At 36.6% G+C, this 27,297-nt stretch overlaps 1 protein-coding gene across 2 annotated transcripts in view; it reads left to right on the top strand.

The window, feature by feature from the left end:
• The window catches only part of KLHL1 (kelch like family member 1), a 238,422-nt gene that overhangs the window by 62,880 nt on the left and 148,245 nt on the right, over nucleotides 1-27,297 (top strand). Inside the window, exons 2-3 of one of the 2 annotated variants that reach the window (XM_059819426.1) lie at nucleotides 1,539-1,721; nucleotides 16,860-16,996. In XM_059819426.1, coding sequence (XP_059675409.1) covers nucleotides 1,539-1,721; nucleotides 16,860-16,996 — 320 coding nt within the window. The remainder of the gene's footprint in view (nucleotides 1-1,538; nucleotides 1,722-16,859; nucleotides 16,997-27,297) is intronic. The other variant, XM_059819433.1, reaches the window with a different exon arrangement.

Genomic DNA, 27,297 nt, shown 5'->3' with positions numbered 1-27,297 from the left:
ACCGTGACAGAAAGATGGACCAGCCTTTCCTCCTTTCTCCTGCGGACCGTTGTACAATGACTGTAGGAGACTATGTGGAGCAATTTTGGACAAAAGTTATTCTAATTAAATCACTAGTATATGTCAAAAGGAAATACTATTTTTCTGAACTATATTATAGTCTACCAAGAGTCAATAAAAATACTAAAGTTTTTTTTCTTTTTTTAAGGTAACAGTATTTAATTTTAATAGCTGATTTTCTTTTATTATTATCTTTATGGACTTTACAATTTTTTCCAGCACCAGGAGTGCAGATTGTGTTATCTTATAGGTCTGTTAATATCTTTCTTAGAATATAGCACCTACTGAATCCAACACTTATATAATGAAACAGTTGTATTATCAAAATTACTTCTGTGCTCCTTAATATTTATCTTTCAATAGAATATGTATAAAATGTCATTGGTTTGAATTAATTGATAATATTGTTTCATATGGTGGACTTAAATATGTCCTCTGATGCTCTTCTATTCATTATGTAAGCTGTTTTGTATATATCTGGTTGAAGTAAAAATATAAACACCTTCATCTATGAAATTCTTCATTTTCAGCACCACAAGATATATAAAATCTTACAGCTTTAGTTTGAAACAGTGTCATTACATGTTTGTAAAAGAAGAGGGTATAATCTGTGTTGTGAATTATTTGGAAGCACTGGCATTAGTTTCCTCAAGGGCTAGTACTTGCTGACACATTTTTTTATTTTCAGTAAAGGTCTGAACCAGAAATACTGAACTGGATAAATCTGAACTAAGAATATATGGCTATATATATTGAAAAAATATTTTCATTTTTCTCCTGTTTCCATATTTTTGTTTCTGATTTTTTGAATTGTAGACATCATTATCTTTGTAGGTTAAATTCACTTTGTATTAATGAGCCTTTTGGTTAAAAAGTAGGTATGCAATTTATCATTGTGGAAATATTCCCAATTCATTACAAATTAAGTCAATTAGAGTTTTATTTTTCTTTTCCAGCTGGTGTAAAATGAATGTGAATTTGAAGACGTGAACTAGAGTAGGCACTCTTAGAATCAGTGGAAAGATAGGATTGCTTTTTCCATTATTTATTTTGTGTTTTCATATTAGTATTTAAGAAAAATGAGTATTTCATTTAATTTTGTAAAATAATTTTGCTCTAAAATGCTAAAAAAATTTAAGACCTCAATCATAGTTTAATAATGAAAACATAGCTATACTATTAACCTTAACATGAATATACTGAATTTCTATTTGCTGCTCATATTTATATTTTTAATAAATTTATCAAAGAAGAAAGAAATGGATGAATTCCATGTCTGTGCTAAAAGAAATCATCTCAGTGTTAAAAGACTTACAACTTTAGTTTTCCCTCCCAATGCAGTAGGATTTTTCCATCTTGTACTTCTAGTGATGAGAACTGGGAAGGATGCATTGATTACTTAGATTCTAGAAGCCTGTGATGAAGTCTAGACAACTGGTCACATCTTATCAAAACAGAATTTCTCTTGTGGTTTACAGACTGTCAGCAGCCAGCCACCCCTTGCCACCCCACTGCGACATGGATTCATGTAGCTCCGAGGAATTCTACCAGGCTGTTCACCACGCAGAGCAAACCTTCAGAAAGATGGAAAGCTACCTGAAGCAACAGCAGCTCTGTGATGTTATCCTGATTGCTGGTAATCGCAAGATACCTGCACATAGGTAGGACATAAGCATAAGATAGTGAAACTACAGAAGTGAATGTCTGGGGTATGCTTTTTTCTTAGAACAGTGTTTTTTGTGGCCCCTTATGTCTGCTTCCTCCTTGCTTTAAACACCACAAATGCAAGTGGCTGCAAAAGGTGTTGTTTGAAGGTTGAGCCTTTGAAGGTGGGTTTTTTTGTACAGATTTCAAAAGTTCAAGTAACACCAAACTAGCAAACTTTTCATCGTGAGTGTGCCAAACATTTTGCCCTGCTGTGATGCTGTTCATATGTGAGGAAAATGGAAATTTCTGAAATGAGATGCTGTAAAGCTACACTGAACACAGCATCATTTGTAGCTTAAGATCACGATACTCTGATAAGTCTGTCATACAGAGTCTCTCAGACACTTATAATACAATAATACTGAACACTGACTTCCCATGAACTGTTCTTTTGAATGAACTGAAAAGCATCTTAATTACTTTAATGATAATTATTAGTATAAAAATTATAATGACATTATAATTTTTTTAATTCTATAAGATTATCTGGTATTAAAGCAGCCAGTATATATGAAACTATGCTTGGTTTTGGATTGTATTTAGAGCTTAAAATAGTTATTCTTCATTGTGATTTTGGTCTTAGCTACAGCCTTTGATTTAATGCATGCAAATAAAAATCCAGTCCTAGAGTTTAGATTAAAATGCAGAGAATACTTTTCAGTTTCCAGGTTAGCAGGTCTTTTTGTATTTGAACTCTATATAAGGCTGCAAACTAAGGGTGACCTATTCCTTGCTTGTGTCCTGGTTTCTTTGCTGAAGTGCTAAATTCAGGACAGGACTATGGTTCACCAGCAGGAAAACCGAAAAACAGCCAGGGTATTTCTGAACTCATAAATTAGCTTCCTGGAATACTATAAGGTCATCTTGGCAACTTGGACCTTACAGAGTTCCTTCTGCCCTAGGTGAAGATGGACACAGAGACTGTTCTTCTTCTGTTTTATGGAGAGGTTGGATATTCTATAGTCCAGCTCCCATAATAATAATTAAATAAAAGGTGCAATATGCAAGATTGCAAAGCCAAAGCTATTGTTCAAATACTAAAGAGTAAAACCAGACAGAAACCTTCATTAAAATATTTAAATTGCCCCAAAAATTGTAATAAATGAGAAAATAACTCCACTTAACCAGCAGTAACAGTTAGATTGATCTTGGTAGTTTGCAGCACACATGAAACAGAGTCTGCTTGCTTTCAGATTAGTATCTGCAATAAACGTAAAAATCTTTCTTCTCTTCTTTCAGCATTTTTCACTCCTAAGGCTTTGCTTCTACTCTCCTATCTTCTAAGAGCTACCATTTTTAGTGTTCGTCCCTTGCCTTCATATACTCAGGTTCCCAGATGCCAGCTAGGTCACCAGTAATTTCTAATCACTGACATGGCAACTGACACAACTCCTGTGTTCCAGGCTTTTTGCCACTTTTAAATGTATTATGCATCTGGCACTTTATGCACCCTTGGTAGTCATGGCCTGATGCCATTTTTATCTAAATCGACAAGATCTTTCCTTTATGGGTACATCAAGTTCAGAGGGAATAATACTAAACTTCAGTCCTTCTGTCCATCTGCAATTACAGTGTTCCAGACCTGCAAGATATGCCTTAAGGTGCCTTCCATCAAAAAGCAAACTGGAGGGATAATGACCTAAGACCTTCTAATTTGTGTCCAATTATACATCCCTATATCAAATAAAAATGTTATTATTTTCATTATTTTATTTTCATTTTATTATTTTCATTATTTATTATTTTATTATTATTTTCAGAAATAATGAGAATTTTGTTGTTCCTTCTTGACAGTTACTTGGCCTATTTTTGCTTTTCACATTTTTCAACACAGATGAGGTAAGAAAAAATAAATTCAGTGTCTGAATCTACATTCTTAAACTGACAGAAAAAATACTTATTAGATACGTAGAAATATTCCACAATGGCTATCACTTGCGCTGTTTAATATGGATGGTATAAAATATACATTTTTTACCAGTATGTTTTTTGCCTATTTGGAATATTTTGGTAAACTGCATAGTTTGTAGAGAAGGCGACAGAGGAAACTGTAAGGTTTTTTTATTAATTTAGTTCATTTTCCCCACTATTTTTAAGACAGCCGTTCATATTTGTATGCCCACCTTTCAGCAGTAAATTTAATTTCACATTTGTCATTTCAATTCTACAGTATATCTAAATCCTTCTGGAGCTGGAAAAATACCTTAATAAGAAGATTGACCGTGAAATAATAGTAAAACTCTTATTTAGATTTTATAATAAATCTTCAGACAACTTTACATTTGATTTTCTACTTCTCTGCGTTCTGCTGTCAAAAGACCAAATCTCAAAGAACTGGCAAAAACAACTGTTGAATTATGTAGAATTGAAAAGATTCTGTTCTGAATAAACTAGAATTTTGTCCAACAAGATAAAATGAAGTGAAGGGTGTTCTGAATTTTCTAGGGTTTTTTTAATAGTGTTTATTCTATGTTGTTTTAGACAGATGTGGCTGGACAAGCATAGACAAAGCTGTTTATTTTTACTGTGGCCATTACAATCCTAGAATATAATTTAATTTGGAAGAGACCTTGTAGAGTCTTATTCAATTCCCCCTGCTCAAAGCAGGGTCAAGTCCAAGGTTAGATTAGGGTGTTGATGGTCATACCCAGTTAGTTTGGGTGTCATCACTTGTGGAGGTTCCTCGTTTCGCAGTCTGTTCTAGTTTTTGATTACCCTCACTGTCTTTAGTTATCCAGCATTTGGCTTCTAAGCAAATTTGCTCCATGATCTTCTTGGTGAGGCAAACTAGTCTATAGTTACCCACATCTTTCTACTTAAGGATGGACATGGAGATTGATTTTTCCAGTCTTCAGAAACCTCCTGCAATTATAATGATCTGTTAAAGATAAGAGAGAATGGTCTTTCAGTGACATTGTTGAGCTCCGTCAACCATTGCTCCTTGAATATATCCTCTCTGGTCCCAAGGACTCATGCAAGTCCAATTCACTTAACTGCAGCCTAAGTACATCTTCCTCTATTGTGAGTGATATCCCACAGATCTTGCCACTAGGCACGGGGACTTGGGAGGCCTGAAAGCAGACCATGCTAAAAAAAAAAAAGAAAGATGACTGAGCCAAAGGAAGCTTTATTGAGCAGTGGACAAAAATTTTACATGGTTTTCTTTGGCTTCCAAGGTAATTACAGAATCCCTTTTTTCCCATCACATCCCTGCTAAATTTATCTGCACCTGACCTTTGGGCCTCCCTAATTCCATTTTTGCATGTTGGGTCAACGTCTCTGTATTTCTCCCAGGTCATTCATTCCTGCTTTCACCATCCGTGCACTTCCTTTTTTCATTTTACTTCAACCAAAAGTCTGCATGCAGAGAGCAATGCATGATCAGTATTTGTGGAGTTTTTAAATTTGATACCTCATGATAGATAGAAGTGTGGTAGAACATTCCCTGTACAAAGTTTATAAAATCTTATTCTAGATAAAATGGACCCTTATTTTAAAATCCAATTAAAACATATTACAAGCTGTAGCTTATACTGAATATGTCACAAATTAATAAATACAAACTACTCAAAATTATTGCCTAAAAATAATAGTTTCCACAAATTTTCTTTTTTAAATAGAAGAGAAATAATGGTTTTCACATATTTTCTCTTCTTTTTAATAGAATAATTTAAGAAAATGCAATAGATTTAATATGCTATAATATAGTATAGTAAGAATCACTTTCAGAAAACCAGGGCACAATTTATTTCCCCGAGTCAAGTCTGTTTTGCCTGTGCTGGTAATTGGTGAGTGTTCTTGTCTTTATCTTGACCCACGAGCCTTTCATTTTTTTTTTTTCTCCCCCTGTCCAGTTGAGGAGGTGAAGTGATAGGGCAGCTTGGTGGGCAGCTGGCATCCAGTTGGGTCAACCCCCCCCCCCCCCCCCCATTCTGTTAAATTTAATAAAACTCTTTCAAAAAACTGTAATTTATGCTCCCCTTTTTTTAGTTCTCTAAGGAGAGGGGCCATGTTTTTCGATGTATTTTGGGTGCTACTATAGAGAGGTGAAGTTTAAGAAAAAAACAGTATCAATAAAATGAAAAGAATGGAGAAAGTTAAGCTGAAAGGAGAGATGAAAGGATAAAGAACCAGGCAGAGAAGGAAAGACAGTTTAAAGGCAGGGGGTGAAAGAAGCAGAATGCACGATATACGGTCCTAAGACTCAGCTTGTTTTCTTGCGTTAGTCAGTAACAGATGCTTGTGGAAAGCACACAGTATAAGCAGTACAGCTGCCTTGTGTTCACTCCGGGATATCTGTAGTTAGGGTTTCAGGAACTTTCCGAGTCAAACATTGCATCTAAACTGTGGTATTTAACACAACCTACTGTTCATGAGTTTAAAAACAAATTATTCAAGTAATATGGTTGGGACAGAACAACAACAACAACAACAAAAATAATTCTTGCTATCAGAGGGAAAGCAGCAAGGCAATTTAGATAAGCTTTTAATATTAACCTCAATTGATAACTTTTTTTTTTTTAAGAAGAAGGAGTAGTAGGTAAAGAATATTTCCTGATACTGAGAATGGGATTAATATTTTCAAAGGGATTTCTGTGATCTCCACAAGGAACTCTTGTGGTTTTATTTGTACCTTTTTCAGACATGAAAGATCTTAAGTTCACACAATTGAGTATGTACCAGTTAAAGATTTTGCACATGCAGAAATGGGCCTTGAGTTTTGAAGATAATTTCTGAGAATTTGAAGTTGGTTATCCAGCTGAGTTTTGGTTTTGATATGGCCATATGTCTAATATTGTAATCAAAGGAGATCTATACCTTAAGTTACCTAGACATCTTTGTCTGATTGTGGTGTGTTGACCTTGGCTGGTTGCCAAGTGCCCACCAGGCCACTCTATCACTCCTCCTGCTCAGCAGGACAAGGGGAGAAAATAAGATGGAGAAGTTCATGGGTCAAGATAAGGACAGGGAGATCACTCACCAGTGACCATCACGGGCAACACAGACTTGACTTGGGGGAATTTAATTTAATGTAATGCCAGTTAATAACAGAGTAGGCTAGTTAGAAATAAAAACAAAACTAAAACCACCTTCCCCCCACCCCTCCCTTCTTTTCAGGCTCTGCTTCACTCCCAGCTCTTCTACTGATGGCAGGGAATGGGGGTTGTGGTCAGTTCACTGCACATTGCCTCTGGCACTCCTTCCTCCTCACACTCTTCTCCTGCTCCAGGGCAGGATGTCTCCCACAGGAGTGGGTCTTTTCCACAGGCTGTAGTTCTTAATGGACTGCTCCAGCATGGGTCCCCTGTGGGGCACAGGACCTGCCAGAAAATCTGCTCCTGCATGGGCTCTTCTTCATGGGCCTCAGCTCCTGTCAGGACCGTGCTCCAGCATTCACGGGCTTCAACTTCCTTCAGGGCACATCCACCTGCTGCAGCGTGGGATCCTCCACAGGCTGCAGGGTGGATATCTGCTCCAGCGTGGTCTTCCAAGGGCTGCAGGGGGACAGCCTGCTTCACCATGGACTGAATCTCTGCTCCTGTGTGCTTGGAGAACCTCCTCCCCTTCCTTCTCGCACCTTGGTGTCAGCAGGGCTGTTTCTGTCATATTTTTCTCATTCCTCTCTAACAGCTGATGTTGCAAAGCATTTCTTACCCTTTCTTAAATATGCTTAAAGAGTTATAGTAAATGGAGTTACATCAGGCTGGTGGATGGTCACCAGTGGGGTTCCCCAGGGCTCAATTTTAGAGCCAGTGCTCTTTAATGTTTTTATAAATGATCTGGATGCAGGAATCAAATGTACATTACGTAAGTTTGCTGATGATACCAAATTAGGAGGAGCTATGGACTCTTTCCAGGGTAGAGAGGCCTTACAGAGAGATCTGGATAGACTAGGGAGCTGGGCAGTCTCTGACCATATGAAATTTAACAAGAACAAATACTGGATTCTGCACCTGGGATGGGGTAACCCTGGTTATGCATACAAATTGGGGGATGAGAGGCTGGAGACCAGCCCCACAGAAAGAGATTTGGGGGTTTGGGTTGATGGCAAATTGAATATGAGTCAACAGTGTGCCCTGGCAGCCAAAAGGGTCAACCTGTCCTGGGGTGCATCAAGCACAGCATAGCTAGCCAGTCGAGGGACGTGATTGTCCCACTCTACACTGCACTGGTGCGGCCCCACCGTGAGTACTATGTGCAGTTTTGGGCACCTCAATATAAGGACATCAAACTATTAGAGTGTGTCCAGGGGGGCAGCAGAGGTGGAGGTGCTGATCTCCTCTCCCTGGTGACCAGCGACAGGACACGAGGAAATGCAAAGAAGCTGCATCAGGGGAAGTTCAGATTGGTCATTAGGAAAAGGTTCTTTACCAAGAGGTTGGTCAGTCACTGGAACAGGCTTCCTAGGGAAGTGGTCATGGCACCAAGCCTGTCAGAGTTCAAGGAGCATCTGAACAATGCTTTTAGTCATATGATTCTCTTCCCTGAGAGAAGCAGGGAGTTGGACCCTATGATCCTTATGGGTCCCTTCTAACTTGAGATATTCTATCATTCTATTAAACCAGAGTACTAATGCTATTACTTTATGGAGTGGAAGTAGGTGCAGTAACTGAAATGGACTTTGAAGGGTGAAAGAAACAAGCATGAGATGTCTTAGGAAGAAAGTAAAAAGCAATGTTTAGCTGCCTAGTCTCTCCTGAGATGCCTTGGAGTACCCTGCCTGGCTTTCATCATGTGGTTCAGAAGGGTGCAAGGTTTTCATAGGTTTGCGCCAGGCCTATGCTCATGAATCAGATATTCTGAAATCTCTGAAACTGGCACTTGACATCTATGTTTAGAGGATTGATTGCCCTTTCAAACTGAGTGGTTTGGGAAAAAAAATAAAGGGGGGGGAAGGCTATGTGATATAGAATATAAAAATAAAACAAGCAAACAAAAAAAATCAAGCAGATGACAGAATGACAAAGGAGGCCATACAAGAATAACTTGGGTCAGCAAGACCTGAGAGCCTGCCATCAAAAAAGGGGTTGAAGATCACACACAAGGATTTGACCAAACTGAGTTCTACGGAGGAATGAGTTGTAAAGATAATTTAATAATGATGCTCTATAGTATCATTTTGTACAAAGGAGTTCTAGAATAAAAGAAAAGGATGACAAATAGACCTTAAAAAATCTAGATACTTAAGCAGTCACATATTCTAATGACTTCAGAGATTTATCTCTGTACGTTCATCAAACCTAATCTCTGTGTTTCTGACATTTCTCCTGATAGTTCAAAGGAGCTAAAACTGAACTTTTCCTTCTCCTGCAAGCTTTTTTCCCCTTTTCCTTGTGGAGTTACAGTGAATAAATGAGATAATTAAGCCCGCAAGTAGAGGATCACAGTTGATTGTGTTGCCTTTCCACACTGAAATATGTATGCTATGTCTGAATACGTGTTTTTTCTTCTGGAGAAAAATACTGAGCTCTGCTTTGTATTTGCATCATAATGGATCTTCATCAGCTATTATCTTCATCACTGTGACATTTTGCCTCTCCCAAATGTTGAGAAGTTGCTTGGATTCATATTTCTGGCTTCTCTTTTTTTTCATCTTTCTGCTGGTTCAAAACAGCATAGAGTTCAAAATACTGGCTGCAATACCAGATATCTTCAAAACTGACACAAGGGCACAAACTGACACTGGCAGAGTGTTTTGGACAATGGACTTTGTTATCAATTCTGGCAGCTGTGATATGTGCATTACTTGTGGTCTCTGGAAAAAACCTAAAGCTATGGTAGACATTGTGTGTCTGGTGGAAATGAAGATGTTGGAATCATGTAACATTCCTAAAACATTGTGACAACTTAACAGATGTAATGAGATGTGAAATTGTGTTTTAGTTTGTAGAAGTAGTTTTGTAGTTTTGTAGTTTTTGTAGTTTTAGTTTCTCTGTAGAAGAGATAAGGAGCCACTTACTGTATTTACACTTAAATGTCTGGGGACAGTGAAAGAATTAAAAGAAGATGAAACAAAGAAAGAAAAAGATGTAAGCTCAAAAGGCATGGTCCTCAGGGCAAGCAGGGAACATCACTTAGTGTAGATTACTGGTATCGCTTATATTTGTAGCTATGTGTTGTATAAGAGATTAAAATGGAAGAAAACTATGTTTGAGTAAAGACAAAAGGGAAACATTCTTGTTTCAGGCTTAATTGATTCTCTTCAAAAATCCATCTGCCTGTCTATGGGTCTGGGGAGTTTGTTTGGTTTCTTGTTTGGGGATTTATTATTATTATTGTTCTGTAGTTGTTCTAGACGAAATTGCCTTTGCAAATAGGTTAGTGTATAAATATTACTCAGATCATCAGGGAAAACAAGTTTATCAGCTAGTTCTGTTCCTTTTTTCTCCAAAATGAGGTAAGCACATGGGACAGACTGTCAATATTAACAGTAATGACGGGAAGTATGAGACAATTCTCATTAATTTAACTGGTATATACTCACTGACCACTTCTTTACCCAATAAATGTGAATTTCTAATATGTTAATGAGCTAACCTGATGCTGCTGAATTATTAGCAAGATGATTGCACTATGATAATGGTTCTGAGTAGATGCTGAATCCCAAATTAACTCTATGATTATCTCCTGTTTATTAACTGCACAAGAACAGCTTTCATTTACAAAGACTGGGAAAAAAATATGCAATATTTATAATTTTGCCACGTGACTTATGGCAGATTTTTTATTTCCTTTTTCCCCTGTAAAATATCGATTTTTTCAATTTGACAGATACAAATGTCAAAGTGTGCATATATGCATATACACTCACATATATGCATTCATAAATATGATTTTTTTTGAAAAAAATCTGCAATTTTAAGCTCTGAATTCTGAAAGAACTAAAAATTAATTTTCAATGAAGAGTGGAATGCTTCACACAAAGCATGTTTTTGAGAAGTCAGTTGAATGCATGTTACTATTGAGACTTAGTTGCTTTTGTGTATCATTCAGATGACTGATATGTAATCTGAGCTTTTTGTCTCTACTAATTGGGATCTATTATTCACTTAGAGCCTACAGATACATAGTTTCATCAACTAAAATTATTCTACAAAGTTAGGACTGACAGTTCAGCAGTTTTTCTTTCTAACTGTTGTTCAGTCTTCAATACTCTCATGGCTTGCGATGGGATAGCATATATTAGATAATCATGTGTTGTTTCTTGCCCTAAGATAGCACATATTTCCTTTGCCTGTTCACTCTGAAAAAGTAAATGATTTCTGCTTTGAAGGAACAAGTAATGACAATGTAGAAAATCGAAGTAGCTGACGGTTTGCTGGCAAGCAAGTCTGAAACTAGAGGAAAACTCAGATTCAAGAAGGAAAGGAGTTGGTCATGAGCAAACCAGAGCCAATGGGCAGAATAGACAATGATTGGCTGTACATACTCTTCACAGGCAATATAAAAGAGTAGCAGGTGCTTTATTAGTTCCCAATATTCTTTTACAAAAAGTAGTTTTTGAGTTCCACATCTTGAAACATAACCATCATAAACATTTCAACACCCACTGGTGAATTGTGTCTCAGGGTCTTCCAAACTGGAGGTGGTACTTCTCTGCTATTGAATATATTGTACCTCCCCTGAATATATTGTTGTTCCATAAAGATTGAGTACAATTTTGGTGTTGATAGGAGGATAAACAAAATGTGAACCCTGGAGAGACTGCAAAAGGGAAGTTTTAACCTAATTGTTACTGTGTTGCCACTTTGGAAATTCCTGAAAATGTCTCTGATCCTCAAGTTAGTTGATGGAATGAAAAGTGGCTGCTCTCATCCACAAGAGGGGGAGAGGAAACAGTCTATGAACAATGTCTGTTGTTACAAACTAAAGGAAAACTTGCAATATGTAAGTAAGTGGTCAATGGAATATTTTTGTTCTCTTCCTAGAGACAAGACACACAACATGATTATAGAATCTTGTTAGGATTTTATGGACAAGAATAATTTATTATATATATCATGGCTTTCTTTACATACTTACAAATTCAGAAGATGGAGGCAGTTATAACAGTAACAAGCCCAAATTAACATTTCAGTGTCCTGACTGCAAAGGAAGAAAGGTAGATGGCAAAGAATTCTGTATTTGAAACGCTGACTAGATGAAAGATGGAGGTAGAAGGTACATATAGTGGCAAATTTATCAGTAGAGATGAATAATACTGATCTTAAGTAAAGTGAAATAGCCTCTAAGGAACATAATTAACATTATATACCATTGATAAAACACAGAATGGAGGTTTTGACAAGCAAAATTCCTCATGGTACCAATAGCTTTTAGAACAAACACTCTTTACTGTCCTTACCTGTCCATTAGGGAATACAGAGCAAGAAGATTTGGGTTTGTGCTGTATTACTGAAGCTGAGTTGAAAATGACACCATTATGGACATCTGGACATAATTTTTTCTAAGGATCTTTGGTACTGAGCAGGAAACAGTCTGTGTACTAGATTAAATTTACTGTTAGCTATATTTTTTCCAAGGCTCTTACAGCTTTTTCTGTATTTGATAAACTGGTGAGAGAGAGTACCACAGTCAACAGGAAAGATAGTCACTACCTGGTGTAATCCAGAACAGTTGATCTGTTCCACAGCTTGCTCCTTTGTTGTATTTTACTCAGAAAAGATGGCAGTCTTGATTGTACTGCGAAAATTGTTCTGGAAGTGACAGCCAGTGTCTGCTTCCTTTTTTCCTGAAAGTTTTTCAAGTGCATGTATGGATATACCTTAGCATATGTTCTGCGAGCCCTAAAATTTAGGAAATCCTGAAGCCTTCCCTATATATACAGTAAATGTTTGCCTGCTGTAAGAAGAGCTGTAGAGCACCGTTATCAGTAAAGACAGCCGGTGTCAGCTGATGTCCTCTACAGAGCAACAAATCACATTTAAAAGCAATGAATGTTCAGCTCCTATATGAACTAACATAATATGTGTGGAAAAAAGTTGTGTTATGCCTATGAGTTTTCAGTCCAAGTAACATCTGAGATTCTACTCAGTTGGCAGTAAAATATCATTAGAGCTTGCTTAAAGAACATAAGTGATCAAGTTTGTTTCTTTTATTTGTTTGCTTCTTTTAATTACTAAATGCACCAACAATGTTAAGGGAATTCTGTATCAAAAGTGTATGAGAGTGTGAAAATCGCAAGGAAATATTCTATAATAAAAGAAAATAAAATCTGATGTCATAGGATAAAGAAAAGTCACTATAGGAATCAGTTATATTCTATATTATAAAAAAAACAGAAATATATCAGTCTGTATTTAGTTGTAGTAAAGGTAGAGAAGTCCCTTAATCTGAAGAAAATCTTTCTGGGTCCACAAACTCATTTTTAGCCATGAGTTACCTGCTATGATTCTCAAGGATGAGAGTTTATTATGTATTCTTACTGCCAGATCAGTAGTTGAAAAAATTTGACATCCTGAGTCACCTGACCTTTCTTGATGAATAGATCAACATGTCTTTAAACCAAGATTTAGAGCTGTTTGGAGCCTTCTGAGCTACAAGAAGCAGCAGATTATTACAAATTAAATGATCCCTTTGATTTCTCACTTTTCATTTTCTATCTCAACACTGGAACACAATTAAGATTTACAAAAGGCGTCACCTTTCAGAATTAAGCGTAATTAGCAAGTTCCTTTCACTTCAATTCGGCCTGTGAAGCACTTCCCAAGGTAAAAGTCTGTGTCTTGAAATCAGTTAACTTTTTGGTTATATTCAGTTGATGAAATATCTGATTCATTATTTCTATTAACTATTGATTAACATACAGGACTTAAAAAAAAAAAAAAATCCTCTTTATCACTCTGTTCAAAAACTTGTCTTGCTTGTTTAGGTGAGCTGCTATTTCAAAGAACCTTTCTGCTCACTTAAGCCATCTTCTTTAACAGGTGGTTCAAACCAGTGGGGATAAACCTGTTAGTAAAATGGGTAGTGCTGAGGACCTGACATCTGTATTATATATTTTTCAGGGTTTTTTACTTTGCACTGTAACTCTTCTGATCCTGTAGACCGAATGCTAATTTGCAGCTGGAATCCATTAGATAGCTTCTTTGAATTTCCTCACCCCAGAATAATCCTTGAGGCAAATTGTGGAAAATCACAGATTGTGGAAAATCACAATTGTGGAAAATCACAGATTTTTATAGAAGTTTGTCAAAGAGATTTAATCCTTCTGGTATTTATTTTCTGTCCTCCCTCTGTTTTGTTATCTTTGAGTTGACAATACATATGCAAGATAATGTCTGAACATAAATTATATAAATTACAAATATAAGATACTACTGTTTAAAAATATTTCAATTGATCATTAACTGGTGTATTAAAATTTCTGTTCATTAATTTGTCCATTGGTTTTGATGGAGCAAAGGGGTGGCTTTGCTTTTAGCAAGTGACCAAGTTGAAGACACATAGTTGAATTTAAAAGGTGCTTAATAAATCTGAAGCAACAGCTGATGCAAAAAGCTCTCAAGTGGAAATCTTAATTACAGACTTAAATAAATTATATCTCTGCTAGATGTGAGAGATTATATGTCATAGAAAATCATCAATATTTCTTGTGTTTTTTCCTTTTTGCTGTGATTTTTTTTTTCATAAATAATCTAATAACAGTGAATTAAGTCACTTATTTATAAGTGGTCAGAGAAAGTATTTGAAGAAGGGTTATAAGATATTTAGTTATCCAGAATTGCAGAGGGAATTTGCAGAGGGATCTGGACAGGCTGGATCGATGGGCCGAGGCCAATTGTATGAGGTTCAACAAGGCCAAGTGCCGGGTCCTGCACTTTGGCCACAACAACCCCATGCAACGCTACAGGCTTGGGGACGAGTGGCTGGAAAGCTCCCCCGCAGAAAAGGACCTGAGGGTGTTGGTCGACAGCCGGCTGAATATGAGCCAGCAGTGTGCCCAGGTGGCCAAGAAGGCCAATGGCATCCTGGCCTGTATCAGAAACAGTGTGGCCAGCAAGAGTAGGGAGGTGATCGTGCCCCTGTACTCGGCTCTGGTGAGGCCGCACCTCAAATACTGTGTTCAGTTTTGGGCCCCTCATTACAAGAAGGACATTGAGGTGCTGGAGCGTGTCCAGAGAAGGGCGACGAAGCTGGTGAGGGGTCTGGAGCACAAGTCTTATGAGGAGCGGCTGAGGCAACTGGGGTTGTTCAGTGTGGAGAAGAGGAGGCTGAGGGGAGACCTTATCGCTCTCTACAACTACCTGAAAGGAGGTTGCAGAGAGGTGGGTGTTGGTCTCTTCTCCCAAGTGACGAGTGACAGGACAAGAGGAAATGGCCTCAAGTTGCGCCAGGGGAGGTTTAGACTGGATATTAGGAAAAAGTTCTTTACTGAGAGAGTGGTGAAGCATTGGAATAAGCTGCCCAGGGAGGTGGTGGAGTCACCCTCCCTGGAGGTATTCAAGGAGCGTGTGGATGTGGCATTGTGGGATGTAGCTTGATGGACATGGTGCTGTGTGGTGTTGGGTGGGTTGTGGCTTGTTATTGTTGTTGTGTGGCGTGGGTTTTGTGTGGGTTTCCCCCCCCCCCCCCCCCCCCCCCCCCCAGGTTGGACTCGATGATCTTACAGGTCTTTTCCAACCGTACTGATTCTGTGATTCTGTGATTCTGTGATCTTGATTTGCTAAATACACACTTGTGATACTCAGTTGAGATAATAAATAAACAAACATAGAAGTAAATGTTCCTCAGAGGTAAATAAATAAGTAAATAAATAAATAAATAGTGAATTAGGATTCTCTGGAGGAAGCAACAAAGTATATTTCTAAATTCATCCTTTTGTGGCCATCTATTGTTTTTCTTAATTACATGAATATAAATGTGAACTGTTTATGAATTAGGTTCTTTACTTCTAAAGTTCGTGATTGCTAGATTTGAACACGAGAAATGATAAAACTACTACACCTAATTAGTCATTGCCCATCATTTGAGCCAGAGTAAAGCCCATATGTATTTTCTCAAGGTGCCCTGCTTGCAGGTAAAATATAGTAACTTAAAGCACTGTAGAATTATGAAGCCAATTCAAACTGACATTTTTTACTTTGCTGTTGGGATGAGCTAAGAGGGGAAAAGCAATCAATTACCACAGTGGCTGATAAGTGGTAACTTGTTATTCTTCAGTATCTTTTTTTTTTTTTTCTTGGACAAAATAGTTAACTATATACAAATGGCAAGATATTTTCTCTTGGCTTCCAAGCTCTCCAGTTGTGATTTTTGTGTCTTCTATCAACGTGTTTATATATTATGTTTTCAAATTAAGCCAGAAATATGACCATCTTTCATGGAAGCATGTGGTACACTATTTATAACTGTACCACATTTCTAGCTCAAGATCATCTGTGAATATTCACTCCTAACAAAATCATAGTATTACTGTAGATGGTATTTAGCTTAAGGTCTTAGCTTAAGGTCCCAATAATGACAATCATACCTAGTACTTGCTGTGGTTTTGATTTATCTAAATCAGATCCCCAAACAAGCCATGCGCATTTTGTAAGAAATTTGAAATTATTTTGCTTTGGAAATGTTTCTTAGTAAAAACACTGCATTGCACAATAATTTTTTCGTTTTCTTTTAGTGAATAGCATGTTAAGCTACTAGCAGTTTTGCTAAAGGTTAAAGGATTGTGTAAAGTTACATGCTGTTAGTAAAGTTTATAAAAAATAGACCTTTAAGAATAATGAAGTGTGCCTCTGGAGTATGAAATATGTTTCACTAATAAGTTGTCTTTGATACTGAGTGGTTATCTTGTTATCAGTTGGGACATCTGCATGATTGGAAAATTATCAGAACGACTGAGCGCTAATTTCTATGTCTGTTTTATAGTCATATGCTAATGTGCCACTTGGTTCATATCACATGAAGCAAAAACAAATCAGAATTAAATGTCATGCTGTATTTTGCTGCCTACATGCATTAATAATATATTGCTCCCAGTAATTTATAATTACTATGAAAAGATGTTTTTTAAAAAGTTTGGGGTTTTTTAATACATGAATTTTTGATACGTATATCAAGGCAAATGACATCAGTTTCTAACTTTTTTGCAGACTTGTCCTCAGTTCTGTCTCTGACTACTTTGCTGCCATGTTTACAAGTGATGTTTGTGAAGCCAAGCAAGAAGAGATCAAAATGGAAGGCATAGACCCCAATGCACTGTGGGATCTTGTTCAGTTTGCATATACAGGTATTGTACTGCATACATTATACTTCCAATAGAGAAAGATGTTGATAGTTTTGCTTGCTACATGCCAGTGAATTACACTAATTTTCTAAACAGTTTTTTCTTTTTGATCTCAGTCAATCAGAACACTTATTTACCATTTCTAGGGCTGAATTCAGATTGTTAACTTTTATCTCCAAACTGTTAAATATTTCAGGCTTGGTAAGTACAAGAGGACAGTCTAGAAAATTATATATGCACATGATTCAAATTACATGAGGTCATTGAAGGAACAGCTGTATTTTTTGAAGAATATCCCTATATTACTGTCTTAGTCCAATTTCAGTCTAAATAATTACATAAATATTTTAAAATTTTAAATAATAAAACATTTGAGCTGGACGTTATCACGTCCATCTCCTGTTATAGGCTGGTACTCTGTTGTGTAATGTAAATTTCCGAATGACTCACAACTCAGAGTTAATAACTCAGAACTTCCTTCTGAATAGTTATTCCATTTTAATGCATAATAGATTTGGATTTTATCCTTCTTAAACAAGCTATTATGCACAATGTATCTGAAGTGCATTAATATGAAAGAATACTAAAGTTACAAAACAAAATAATTAAAAGACAGGAAATGCTAATAATAAGATTTGTAGCCTGAATTTGTCCCCCCTGCCCATGTATCATGTAAGTATAAAATATATGCTGTTTTCTATTTCTGTTTCCTAAAAGGCATCCTCATATTGTTGAAATTAACAATATTTTATCATGATGTTTCTATTGAATATTTGGTTTTAGCTTCCATTTTAAATGGATAGTCCATACACTGTAGTTTTAATCCTCTTTAAATACACATATATTAATTTAATCATAAGTTGCTGTTTGCTTTGATATATTGAATGAGGATATGTGCTGTTTATTTTATGACATAATAACTTTACTGTCTTAATAGGAAAGAAACTGCAAGTAAACATAATTTAAGTTAAAAAATACTCTTTTTGAGAATCACATGTGAGAAATTCAGGTTCTAGGAATGTCAGACCATCTTCATTTATATACTACTCCACATGTTCAAAGGGTAGCACCTACTCCCTTCAGTTGTGGTTTTGCTCTTCAGTAATGTACATCATCCAGAGGGTTTCAAGCTAGGGATCCATGAAATGAAGAACATGTAAGTAGTTCTCATCAGGCATGAGAAGGATACAATCTGATTACTAGGTATGAGTGTGAAATGAATGACACAGAAACACCAGGGCAAAATCAAGAATACCTTGGAGCAGAATAGCAAAAGACCTTACTGGTAACATTAAATCGTTCTGTAAGAGGAAGGTAAGACGAAGAGGAGGTAAGAAGATGAGGGACAGTAGTGTTCCCCTGGGAACAAAACTGTGGAAATACTGAAGTACTGCATGGTTCTTTTGCCTCAGTTTTCACTAAAAGATCACATGCAAACACACAGCACTGTTAATATTGACAACAAAAGACAGCATGTAAGTGTAGATTAAGAAAAGAAAGAGATACAGAAGGATGCAAAAAATACTTAACCATTTTCAATATGAATGAAGCTATCTCAGAACTTTATTGGTTACCTCTGGGAACTTTGGAGACTGGATGAGGCAATGAAAAACTAGAAAAAGCAAACTCCTTCCACTTTCTGCAAAAGATTAAGATTTTCAATTGCTTTGCTCTCCTTAATTTGTCTATGTCATGTTATGTACTGTTTATTATATGAGGTGAAAAACTTGGAGGTGTCTTCTTGTGGTTAGGTAATTAAGGACCAGTCTTCACAAATGGATGAAAAGAGAACTTCCCAAGTAGTGTAATTCCAATGTTTTCTAATTTGCCTCATATAAATTTGCACCTGTAATGTTCTTTCATTTAAACTGTCAAATAAACCCCAAACTACCTTAGAAATGGCAACATCATGTGCCATTGTAAAGTCACCTTGAAGAATTAGAAACTTAAGGTGGTAATGAAGGTCTCTAATTTCTATCACTTGCAGTGGTAATCCACCATTATCCTTTTAGTTCCAACCCATTTTGGAGACCAAATAAGACTTAAAATGTCTTCTTAAGTATACACTTGAAAAGGAAATTTCACAAATACTTGCTGACAGGAGAAGGCTGATGAGATTTAGGAAACATGAGTCCATTTTGCATGCTAAAGGAGAACAGGTATCACATGCCACGGACTGTTCTGGTTCTGATTACTCTGTCTTGCATTTCTGTTCCATCAGGTTCTTTGACCTGATTTATTCTGATTTACCCTGATTTATTCTCAGCTTGTGTCCTTATCTCTTGAAATTCATGTTAGTTTATTTCTTTCCCTATTCCTTTTCTCTGCATCAGATGTCTTATCAAACTCCTAAATTTCCTAGCTACAGTTATGATAGTAAATTAAACACTGCTAGGGAACATTTGCAGACATTGGAATTATCTGTCTTGATCCTGGCAGTTTTAGCCAAATCCAACTAGCAATCTCTCTAACAAACCTTGGGTATAGCCTGGATACTCAGGCTTGTCATGAACAAGGCCATCCTTGTGCAGAGGGCAAGAGCATTCAACAGTGTTATGGACAATTCAGTGATAACTCACAGGTGATCTGGGAATTCTTAGAACATGGTCCCGAGCTTGTTCAGTTTACTGAAATTAAACACAGTCTTTGCTCTTTGGTTAATCATTGTTTTCCCATGTTCTTTGCCAGATCAAAACCTGTCCCCTCAAACCTTATTTTTTCCCTTCCCTTTCCTTTCCACTATCTCATGATTTATCTAGCTTCATAGTTTCTTATCTCATTTCTTGCCCTCTGATTACTTATTTACCACCAGTCTAGTTCATGCCCCCTTTTCCTTGGAATCAGTTTACTTTCTTCTTTGTGCTGCATGGATGTGGGCAAGGGGAGCACTGAAAAGTGAAGGAAATAAGCACTGTTCTGATATCCAGCAGTGTAGCACCCAGCAGAAATTCCTGTTCAGACTTTTAATCTATAATCTGGAGCATACATAATCTAGACAGAATATCTGGATAATCTGGATGCCAAATTCCAATTCCTGACTGCACATTATGTGAAAAGGTTTTCAGAAACTCATGTCTGTGGCTAGTTTAGCTCTTTATTCTTTTACCCCAGGAATAGCAAACCATTTTGATGAATGGGTAATTATTCACTCTTCTTCCATTTTCTTTTTCCTGTCACTACCTTCTTAGCTCAAGGAAATAAAAAAAAAAATGTTAATTTCATATATAGTTGCTGCTGTTAGAGAGAAGTTTTTCCCTTGGGACAATTGAACATTTCAGGAAAATACAGCTGAACATGGGCTTGTTTTCAAAAACTTAGAAGTTAAGACTATTACACTGCAAATATTTTTAGATGTGGTTTAAAGAAGGGAACTGTTTCCACATTATATTAACTGTAGGTTAAGTCAGGTTTATATTTTTTATAATCTAGTGAAATTATTTCTTCTTCACTACGAGTCATACATATTAAATAGTAGTTCAAGAAGGGTAAAATATGCATATCTATTGAAAGTATTACTACCGATAAAAGTATCCTGTATCAATACCAGACCCTTCAGTTCCAGCAATAAAATTAAGTACTGTTGCAAAATATGAGGATTAAAGCTTAGTGAAGGGGAGGTTTTGTACATCAGAGACCTGAAGAAAGATAGGTGTATTTATCTGAAAGGAGAGTTGTTAACATCTGATATATCCATCAGTACAAAAAAAAGGGAATAATACTAGTTTGGTTAGTAGTTACACATTGCTTTGTGTATCTTCAATTTTTACCTTTAACTCCTGTTAATTAAAATCGTTCTTACCCGTGCTTCCAGAAACATCCATATGCTTCTGAAAAGACATGATTTTCTTGACAGTTTCTGAAGTCGCTGTTCAGTGCCATTTACTCTCAATTGCTGAAATAGGTGATAACTCCAGTTTGTTCAAAACAACAAATTATATTGTCTACTTTTTAAAAATCATTAATACATGTTCTTTTTTTGTCCCTTTCTAAGCACATTCTGTAACTGTGGGCAGATGAGCGTCTATATTGGGCCAGATCATAAATACAATAACTCATAGACTTGCCAGTAATAATATCTGATAGCAGATATTTGGTAGCGTGATATGAGTAGTCATAATTTGGCTGGCATGTTCTCATAGCTTCCAGCTTTACGGAACATAATTTCATCTACTTCGATAGTCAGTGATCAAATGTGAATTTGTCTAATCCTTTTGAAAGCATGTATAGTTTCATCCCCTACAGCATACTGTTGTAATGAGTTAAACTCTGTAAAATATATTATTTCCTTTGGTATTTCCAATTTTGCTGTCTGATAATTTTGTTTGTTTTCTTATAGTTTCTACTTATGTGAGAAATAACAAATAATCGTTCCTTTTCACCTCATTTGTGCAAATCTTTACTTTATCTGTTGCTGTTGTACACAACAAAGCCTCATTTAGCAGATTCCTTACTAATATCGTTAACAGCTTAAAAAAAAAGAAACTATGCAACACAGAGTAATGTTCATCCATTCTGAAAGAAACATTTATTACCACCATATATAACCTATTCTTACTGTTCCTTTAGCATAATTGATCTTGGTTTCAGCCAGCATGGAAAAGTTGGTGACCACTTGAAAACTCTTTTGATATTATCTTTTGTTATTCTAAGCCTTCAGTGAGAGGAAAAAACAAAACCAAACTAAAGCATCAGTAAGATAGTTGAATTTTTATAATTTCAGTTCTGCAACTCAATGCATTTTGAATCTGGTCAGAAACATCCTAAATATTATTAGGGAGGTAAAAATTTTATGTTAGAACATATTTGGCATATTTTTATTCCAGTTATAAAGGAAGATAAATATAAAAGTAAAAATATATTTTTGGTGTAAATGTGATTTTGAAGCTTTACTAAAGGTGGTAGGTTTTATTATTATAATCTCCCTTAAATATGTAATTTCTGACTACAAATGTACTTTTCCCAGGAGTTTTAGAATGTGGGATATGAAAGCTGCTACCCTTTTTCAAAAATGAAAAAACCCTAAAGTAATCTTGAAAATTAGTTCACGATTGTAGGTCTTAATCTTTTAAAATTAAAAAAAAAAAAAAAAAAGTTTTTCTAAAAATGTAAAAGAAAGTGAATAGATGTTACTTATTTCAAAATCAGGCTATTTTCCTATGTTTATTTAAAACTTATATTGGAATTTAATGCTATTTATAACACTGAAGAATTCCTATCCAGTAGAGAATCAGTATTCCTTTATCCCATGAGCTAAAGATAATATTTTGCTACCATCATATTAGCTTCCATAAGCCTTTCTATCATTCTTGGTTGTTTATTTATTAGATTTAAATCTGTTAAACAAGCTCTGTGTTTCAGGTTTTCATTTTTCAAGAGAAGGTGTTCAATCTTCTTTGACTGAATTAAAAAGTAGCATTTTTTCCTTATTTGGTATTGTATTTAATAATTCAAAAAGTTTTCTGTTACAATAGGTCCTAAACAATTTTATTTTTCTATATAGAAATGAAAAAGATACAGATATATAAATAAAAATTATATTTAGAGATCAAATATATATGCATATATTTAAAAAAATCCTCTGCTACCCTACAAAATAAAGAACCTTATCATGTAAAAAATAGCTAAATAATATCTCAATGGGAGACAAAGAAAAAATAGCCAGGTAGCAACACTAGTGAATTTAACTTAGGGGGAAAAAAAAGAAAAAAAAACACCAAAAAAAAAGGTGTATATTGTCTCTTTTGCCAATTGTGTGAAGTCAGGATATTACTTACTTTGCAAAGTAAAATGAGTATTTTAAGCTCTAATCAACTTAAAGAAGAGCTTGCCATCTATGAGGAATCAGCATATTAAGTAAATCCAGTCATATTTTTGAGGCTATACTTATGAGTAAAGTTGGACAAATGCTTAAGCACAAAAAATACAATGTTAATTTATTTTGCTTGCTTCATTTTTTTTTTAACTTTTTTTTCTTCTAAAATGTTTCTTTTTTTTTTCTTCTTAAAGAAAATACCACTCTTAAATAAAGGAGTCACAGTACTTAATTATATTATGAAAGGCTTTATACAATGGTAAATTGTACTTTCTGTATCTCCTAGATAGGAGATGACAGAGTCGTGACGCACTGTGAAGCTGGACTGTGTTCACTCATGTATAAGCAAATAGAGTTCTAAATAATTGGCAAGGTAGAATGACATAGTGACCAGCAGAGCATCAAGTCCTGTACAGCCTCAATAAGAGCTGCTCCTAAGTGCACGCAGGTGTCCATCTAAGAGCAGTAACAAGACGACAGAAATTTAGACTGCCAAAAATACTGATTTAAAGATAGTAAAAGGTGTTAAAGTTTCTGTGAAGAGGCAGCATGACTAATAATAAAGTTGATGTGATAGATGAACCTATTAAACACAATTTGATTAAAGCTGAAAAAATTGAGATGTGTAAAAACATGTACTATAAACTCTATGTTAGATGGCCTTTGGGGTTCTTTTGGAAGTGGTTTTTGTGTTATATATAAGGATTATAACTGAATAACTTAAATTTGTAAATAAATTAATAAGGTAGTGGCTGTATATTGTTTTGTTTTATCTGAAATAAGCACAAAGTTTTCTAATTACATAAGCTAAATTAGAATGTAATTATAAGTTGTTTAATTCAAATTATATATATATATAATGTAGATTTATTAGTAAAACACTGCATCAAAATTATGTGCTTCTTGTACTTTTCATAGATTCACAAGGGTAAACCACAAAGGTTTTCCCACGTTTTTTTGTGAAGGACATATTTGGCCAGTAAAAAATATGCAACTACAATATAAGGTACAGGTTTAACCTATCCACAAGTAGCTGCATTTGATTGGTTTATTCAAATAAACAAAGTATGTTTCATCTGTGATATAACAGAACTATAACTTAAGAGGAAACAAAGCTTCCTCTTCTGCATGTCTGTTAAATGTTTCATGTAAGCCAGCTGAGGAACTCTGAAGCCAACACTTAGGTGCAATGGCTATGCAGAAAATATGTTCCATTTTTCAAGTAGCAAGATGATTGATAGCAGAAAATCTAGGATTGAGATCCTAGTGCCCTGGGATACATGGATATATATTCTTTGATCTTTTTAGAGTTCAAGATAAGAAGTATTTCTTTACCTCATTTTCTTAGGTAATGCTTCTTTCTTGATCTTAAAACTTGAGTTTTCAGTATTTTCAATTATGCTTAAATGTTTTAGATAGAACTGGAACTAGAGCTTGAGCTTCTGGTATTTTGCTGCCATTGGTGACTCTGGGAGCCTTCCTTTGAAGTTACAACAGAGCTGTGAAGTTACTGTAGATTTCCTCAGACTGCATCGGTCTAACTAATTAGTATGCATTCCCAACAGTGATCAGAAGAATAGGTTGGTGCTTTCATACCGTTAATGAAACCGAAAAAGCAAAAACCAGTTAACTGACAGAAAACAAAAAATCCTTGATTTACTTATGCATATCTAAAAAAAAAACCAAACTGAGCATGGATCGTACATAGAAGAGGTTCAAGCCCTACCGCATAGCTTTTAATTAGATTTTATTTGGGGGATTCTTTAATTAAAGAACTGTCAACTGTCTTCTCTGTCAGTGTTATATCTAATAACACACATCAGGGATGTAGCAAGAAAGAAACAACCTTTAAGCACAAGGACCCTTAGGTTCCTTCAGAACAGATGCTTTATGCTTTATTAATTAAATATCCCAGGGAGTTTTGGGGTTGGTTTGGATTTTTTTTGTGGGATTTTTTTTTTTAATTGCTGAAACTCATTGTCTACAAATAAACAGTGAGAATGACACTTAACATAGTTTTGGCCTGTGCCAATTTATAGTGTTCATACAGTCCAGGGGTTATCACAGCCACGGGATCATTCTTCAACACACAGTTTGAATGTGACTACCATGGTTTGGAGGATGACAATTTAGTGTATAAACGAGGCCACTTCATTCCAGTTAGCCTCAGTGCTAGAGGGAAGTCCCAGACAAGCTTAACTTAATTGATATAATATAAGGTTGTATGTATATTATTAAAGGCATCTGCTCAGACAAAAAATCCTTGGCTCTTAGGTGATGGTAGCTTGTTTACAGTGTGTCAGGCTACTGCCCTCTAGGAGATACTCATCACATTGAGAACTGGAGTGACCCCTGATATTGTGCATATTCTGAAGGCCTGTGCCTCTATCTCTGTGACATGTTGAGTAAGTTCAAGAGTTGATTGTTCTGTGGTATCATCTTAGAGACCCCTGTGAACGTGGACTATTTCTATCTAGCACTTTTTGCAAAAGACTATTACCTGCTGCTGTCTCACTACATTTGCTCTGCCGTGTACTTGATGGTTGACTTTGCACTTTCACAGAATAAGCCCTTGTGAATTTCCATTCACTTCTGAAGGGACATCAGTTGTTTCAGGAACTCTGGGATGAGTAATAAAAGGACAAGTTAAGGTAATTGAATTGTCCTGGAAGACTTTGTTAGCCATTGTGTAATGGAGAGTACAGAAAAATGGTCGTAAGTCATACCAGATGGTGGTAGACCTTGAATAAACTTAACTTCTGGGTATGGAAGATCCCCTGCGATGTTCTCTTCTGGGAGCAGATACTTGTAATAAACTCCTTTTCAGGAGTCAATAAAGGGAGAGTTGCAGTTATCCACAGAAGCCTTGTTTATCAGGGTTGCTCCAATTTAGGAAGTGGGAAGGTGGTAGTGATCTGATGATGTCCAAAGCCATCATTCAGATTATCTGTCCATGGATGTTCTGCATTGACTACACTTCCAAGATCATAACGTACCTTTGCTCCAGTTAACTTTCTTACTAGTGCTGGATCCATTGACAAGATACACGTTTTCATATAGTGTTCCTCATTAAGTTCTTATTTATGCATCAGCAAAGCCTTAGTGCAGCATCAAGGGTTATTCCTGGACTGAATTATCAGCTATACTGTCCATACATACAATGCAAGAGTCTTCCAAATTTCCTCACTGTAACTGTAGAACTAGACTGTTATCTTCCTCCACCTGTGGATGTCAGCCTGCTTGGAATCAAATACCTTCCTACACTGAACGTCTTTCTGATCCTGAAACAAACTATGGGCTTTCATACATTTCAGGTCTGTGGGAGGATCTTCAGAGACACCTTTAGCTTAACGAACTGCAGAGACTGACTGCCTCCTTAACTGGTTTTTTTGGAGTAATCCCTGCTCTGAGGATCTCGTGCCCAGCTGGAGCAGATGTTTTCCATTTCTGTCACTGAAACACAGAATCACAGAATCACAGAATCACTAAGGTTGGAAAAGACCTGTAAGATCATCAAGTCCAACCAAAAAAAACCAAAACAAAAAAACAAAACAAAAAAACCCAAAAAAAACCACCACACCACACAACAACAACAAACCACAACACACCAAAAACCAACCCACCCAACACCACACAGAACCATGCCCATCAAGCCACATCCCACAATGCCACATCCACACGCTCCTTGAATACCTCCAGGGAGGGTGACTCTACCACCTCCCTGGGCAGCCTATTCCAATGTTTCACTACTCTCTCAGTAAAGAACTTTTTCCTAATATCTAGCCTGAACCTCCCCTGGCGCAACTTGAGGCCATTTCCTCTTGTCCTGTCACTAGTCACTTGGGAGAAGAGACCAGCACCCACCTCTCTGCAACCCCCTTTCAGGTAGTTGTAGAGAGCGATAAGGTCTCCCCTCAGCCTTCTCTTCTCCAGGCTAAACAACCCCAGCTCCCTCAGCCACTCCTCATAAGACTTGTGTTCCAGACCCCTCACCAGCTTCGTCGCCCTTCTCTGGACACGCTCCAGCACCTCAATGTCCTTCTTGTAGTGAGGGGCCCAAAACTGAACACAGTATTCGAGGTGCGGCCTCACCAGAGCCGAGTACAGAGGCATGATCACCTCCCTGCTCCTGCTGGCCACACCATTTCTGATACAAGCCAGGATGCCGTTGGCCTTCTTGGCCACCTGGGCACACTGCTGGCTCATATTCAGCCGACTGTCAATCAACACCCCCAGGTCCTTTTCTGCGGGGGAGCTTTCCAGCCACTCATCCCAAAGCCTGTAGCGTTGCCTGGGGTTGTTGTGGCTGAAGTGTAGAACCCGGCACTTGGCCTTATTGAACTTCATCCGGTTGGCCTCAGCCCATCGATCCAGCCTGTCCAGATCCCTCTGCAGAGCCTTCCTACCCTCAAGCAGATCAACACTCCCTCCCAACTTGGTGTCGTCTGCAAACTTGCTGAGGGTGCACTCTATCCCCTCATCCAGATCATCA

This window comes from Gavia stellata, chromosome 1 (assembly GCF_030936135.1).
Source record: "Gavia stellata isolate bGavSte3 chromosome 1, bGavSte3.hap2, whole genome shotgun sequence".
Taxonomy (NCBI): Eukaryota; Metazoa; Chordata; class Aves; order Gaviiformes; family Gaviidae; genus Gavia; species Gavia stellata.
The sequence above is the reverse complement of the archived record's forward strand: the minus strand, read 5'-3'. Positions and strand labels throughout refer to the sequence as shown.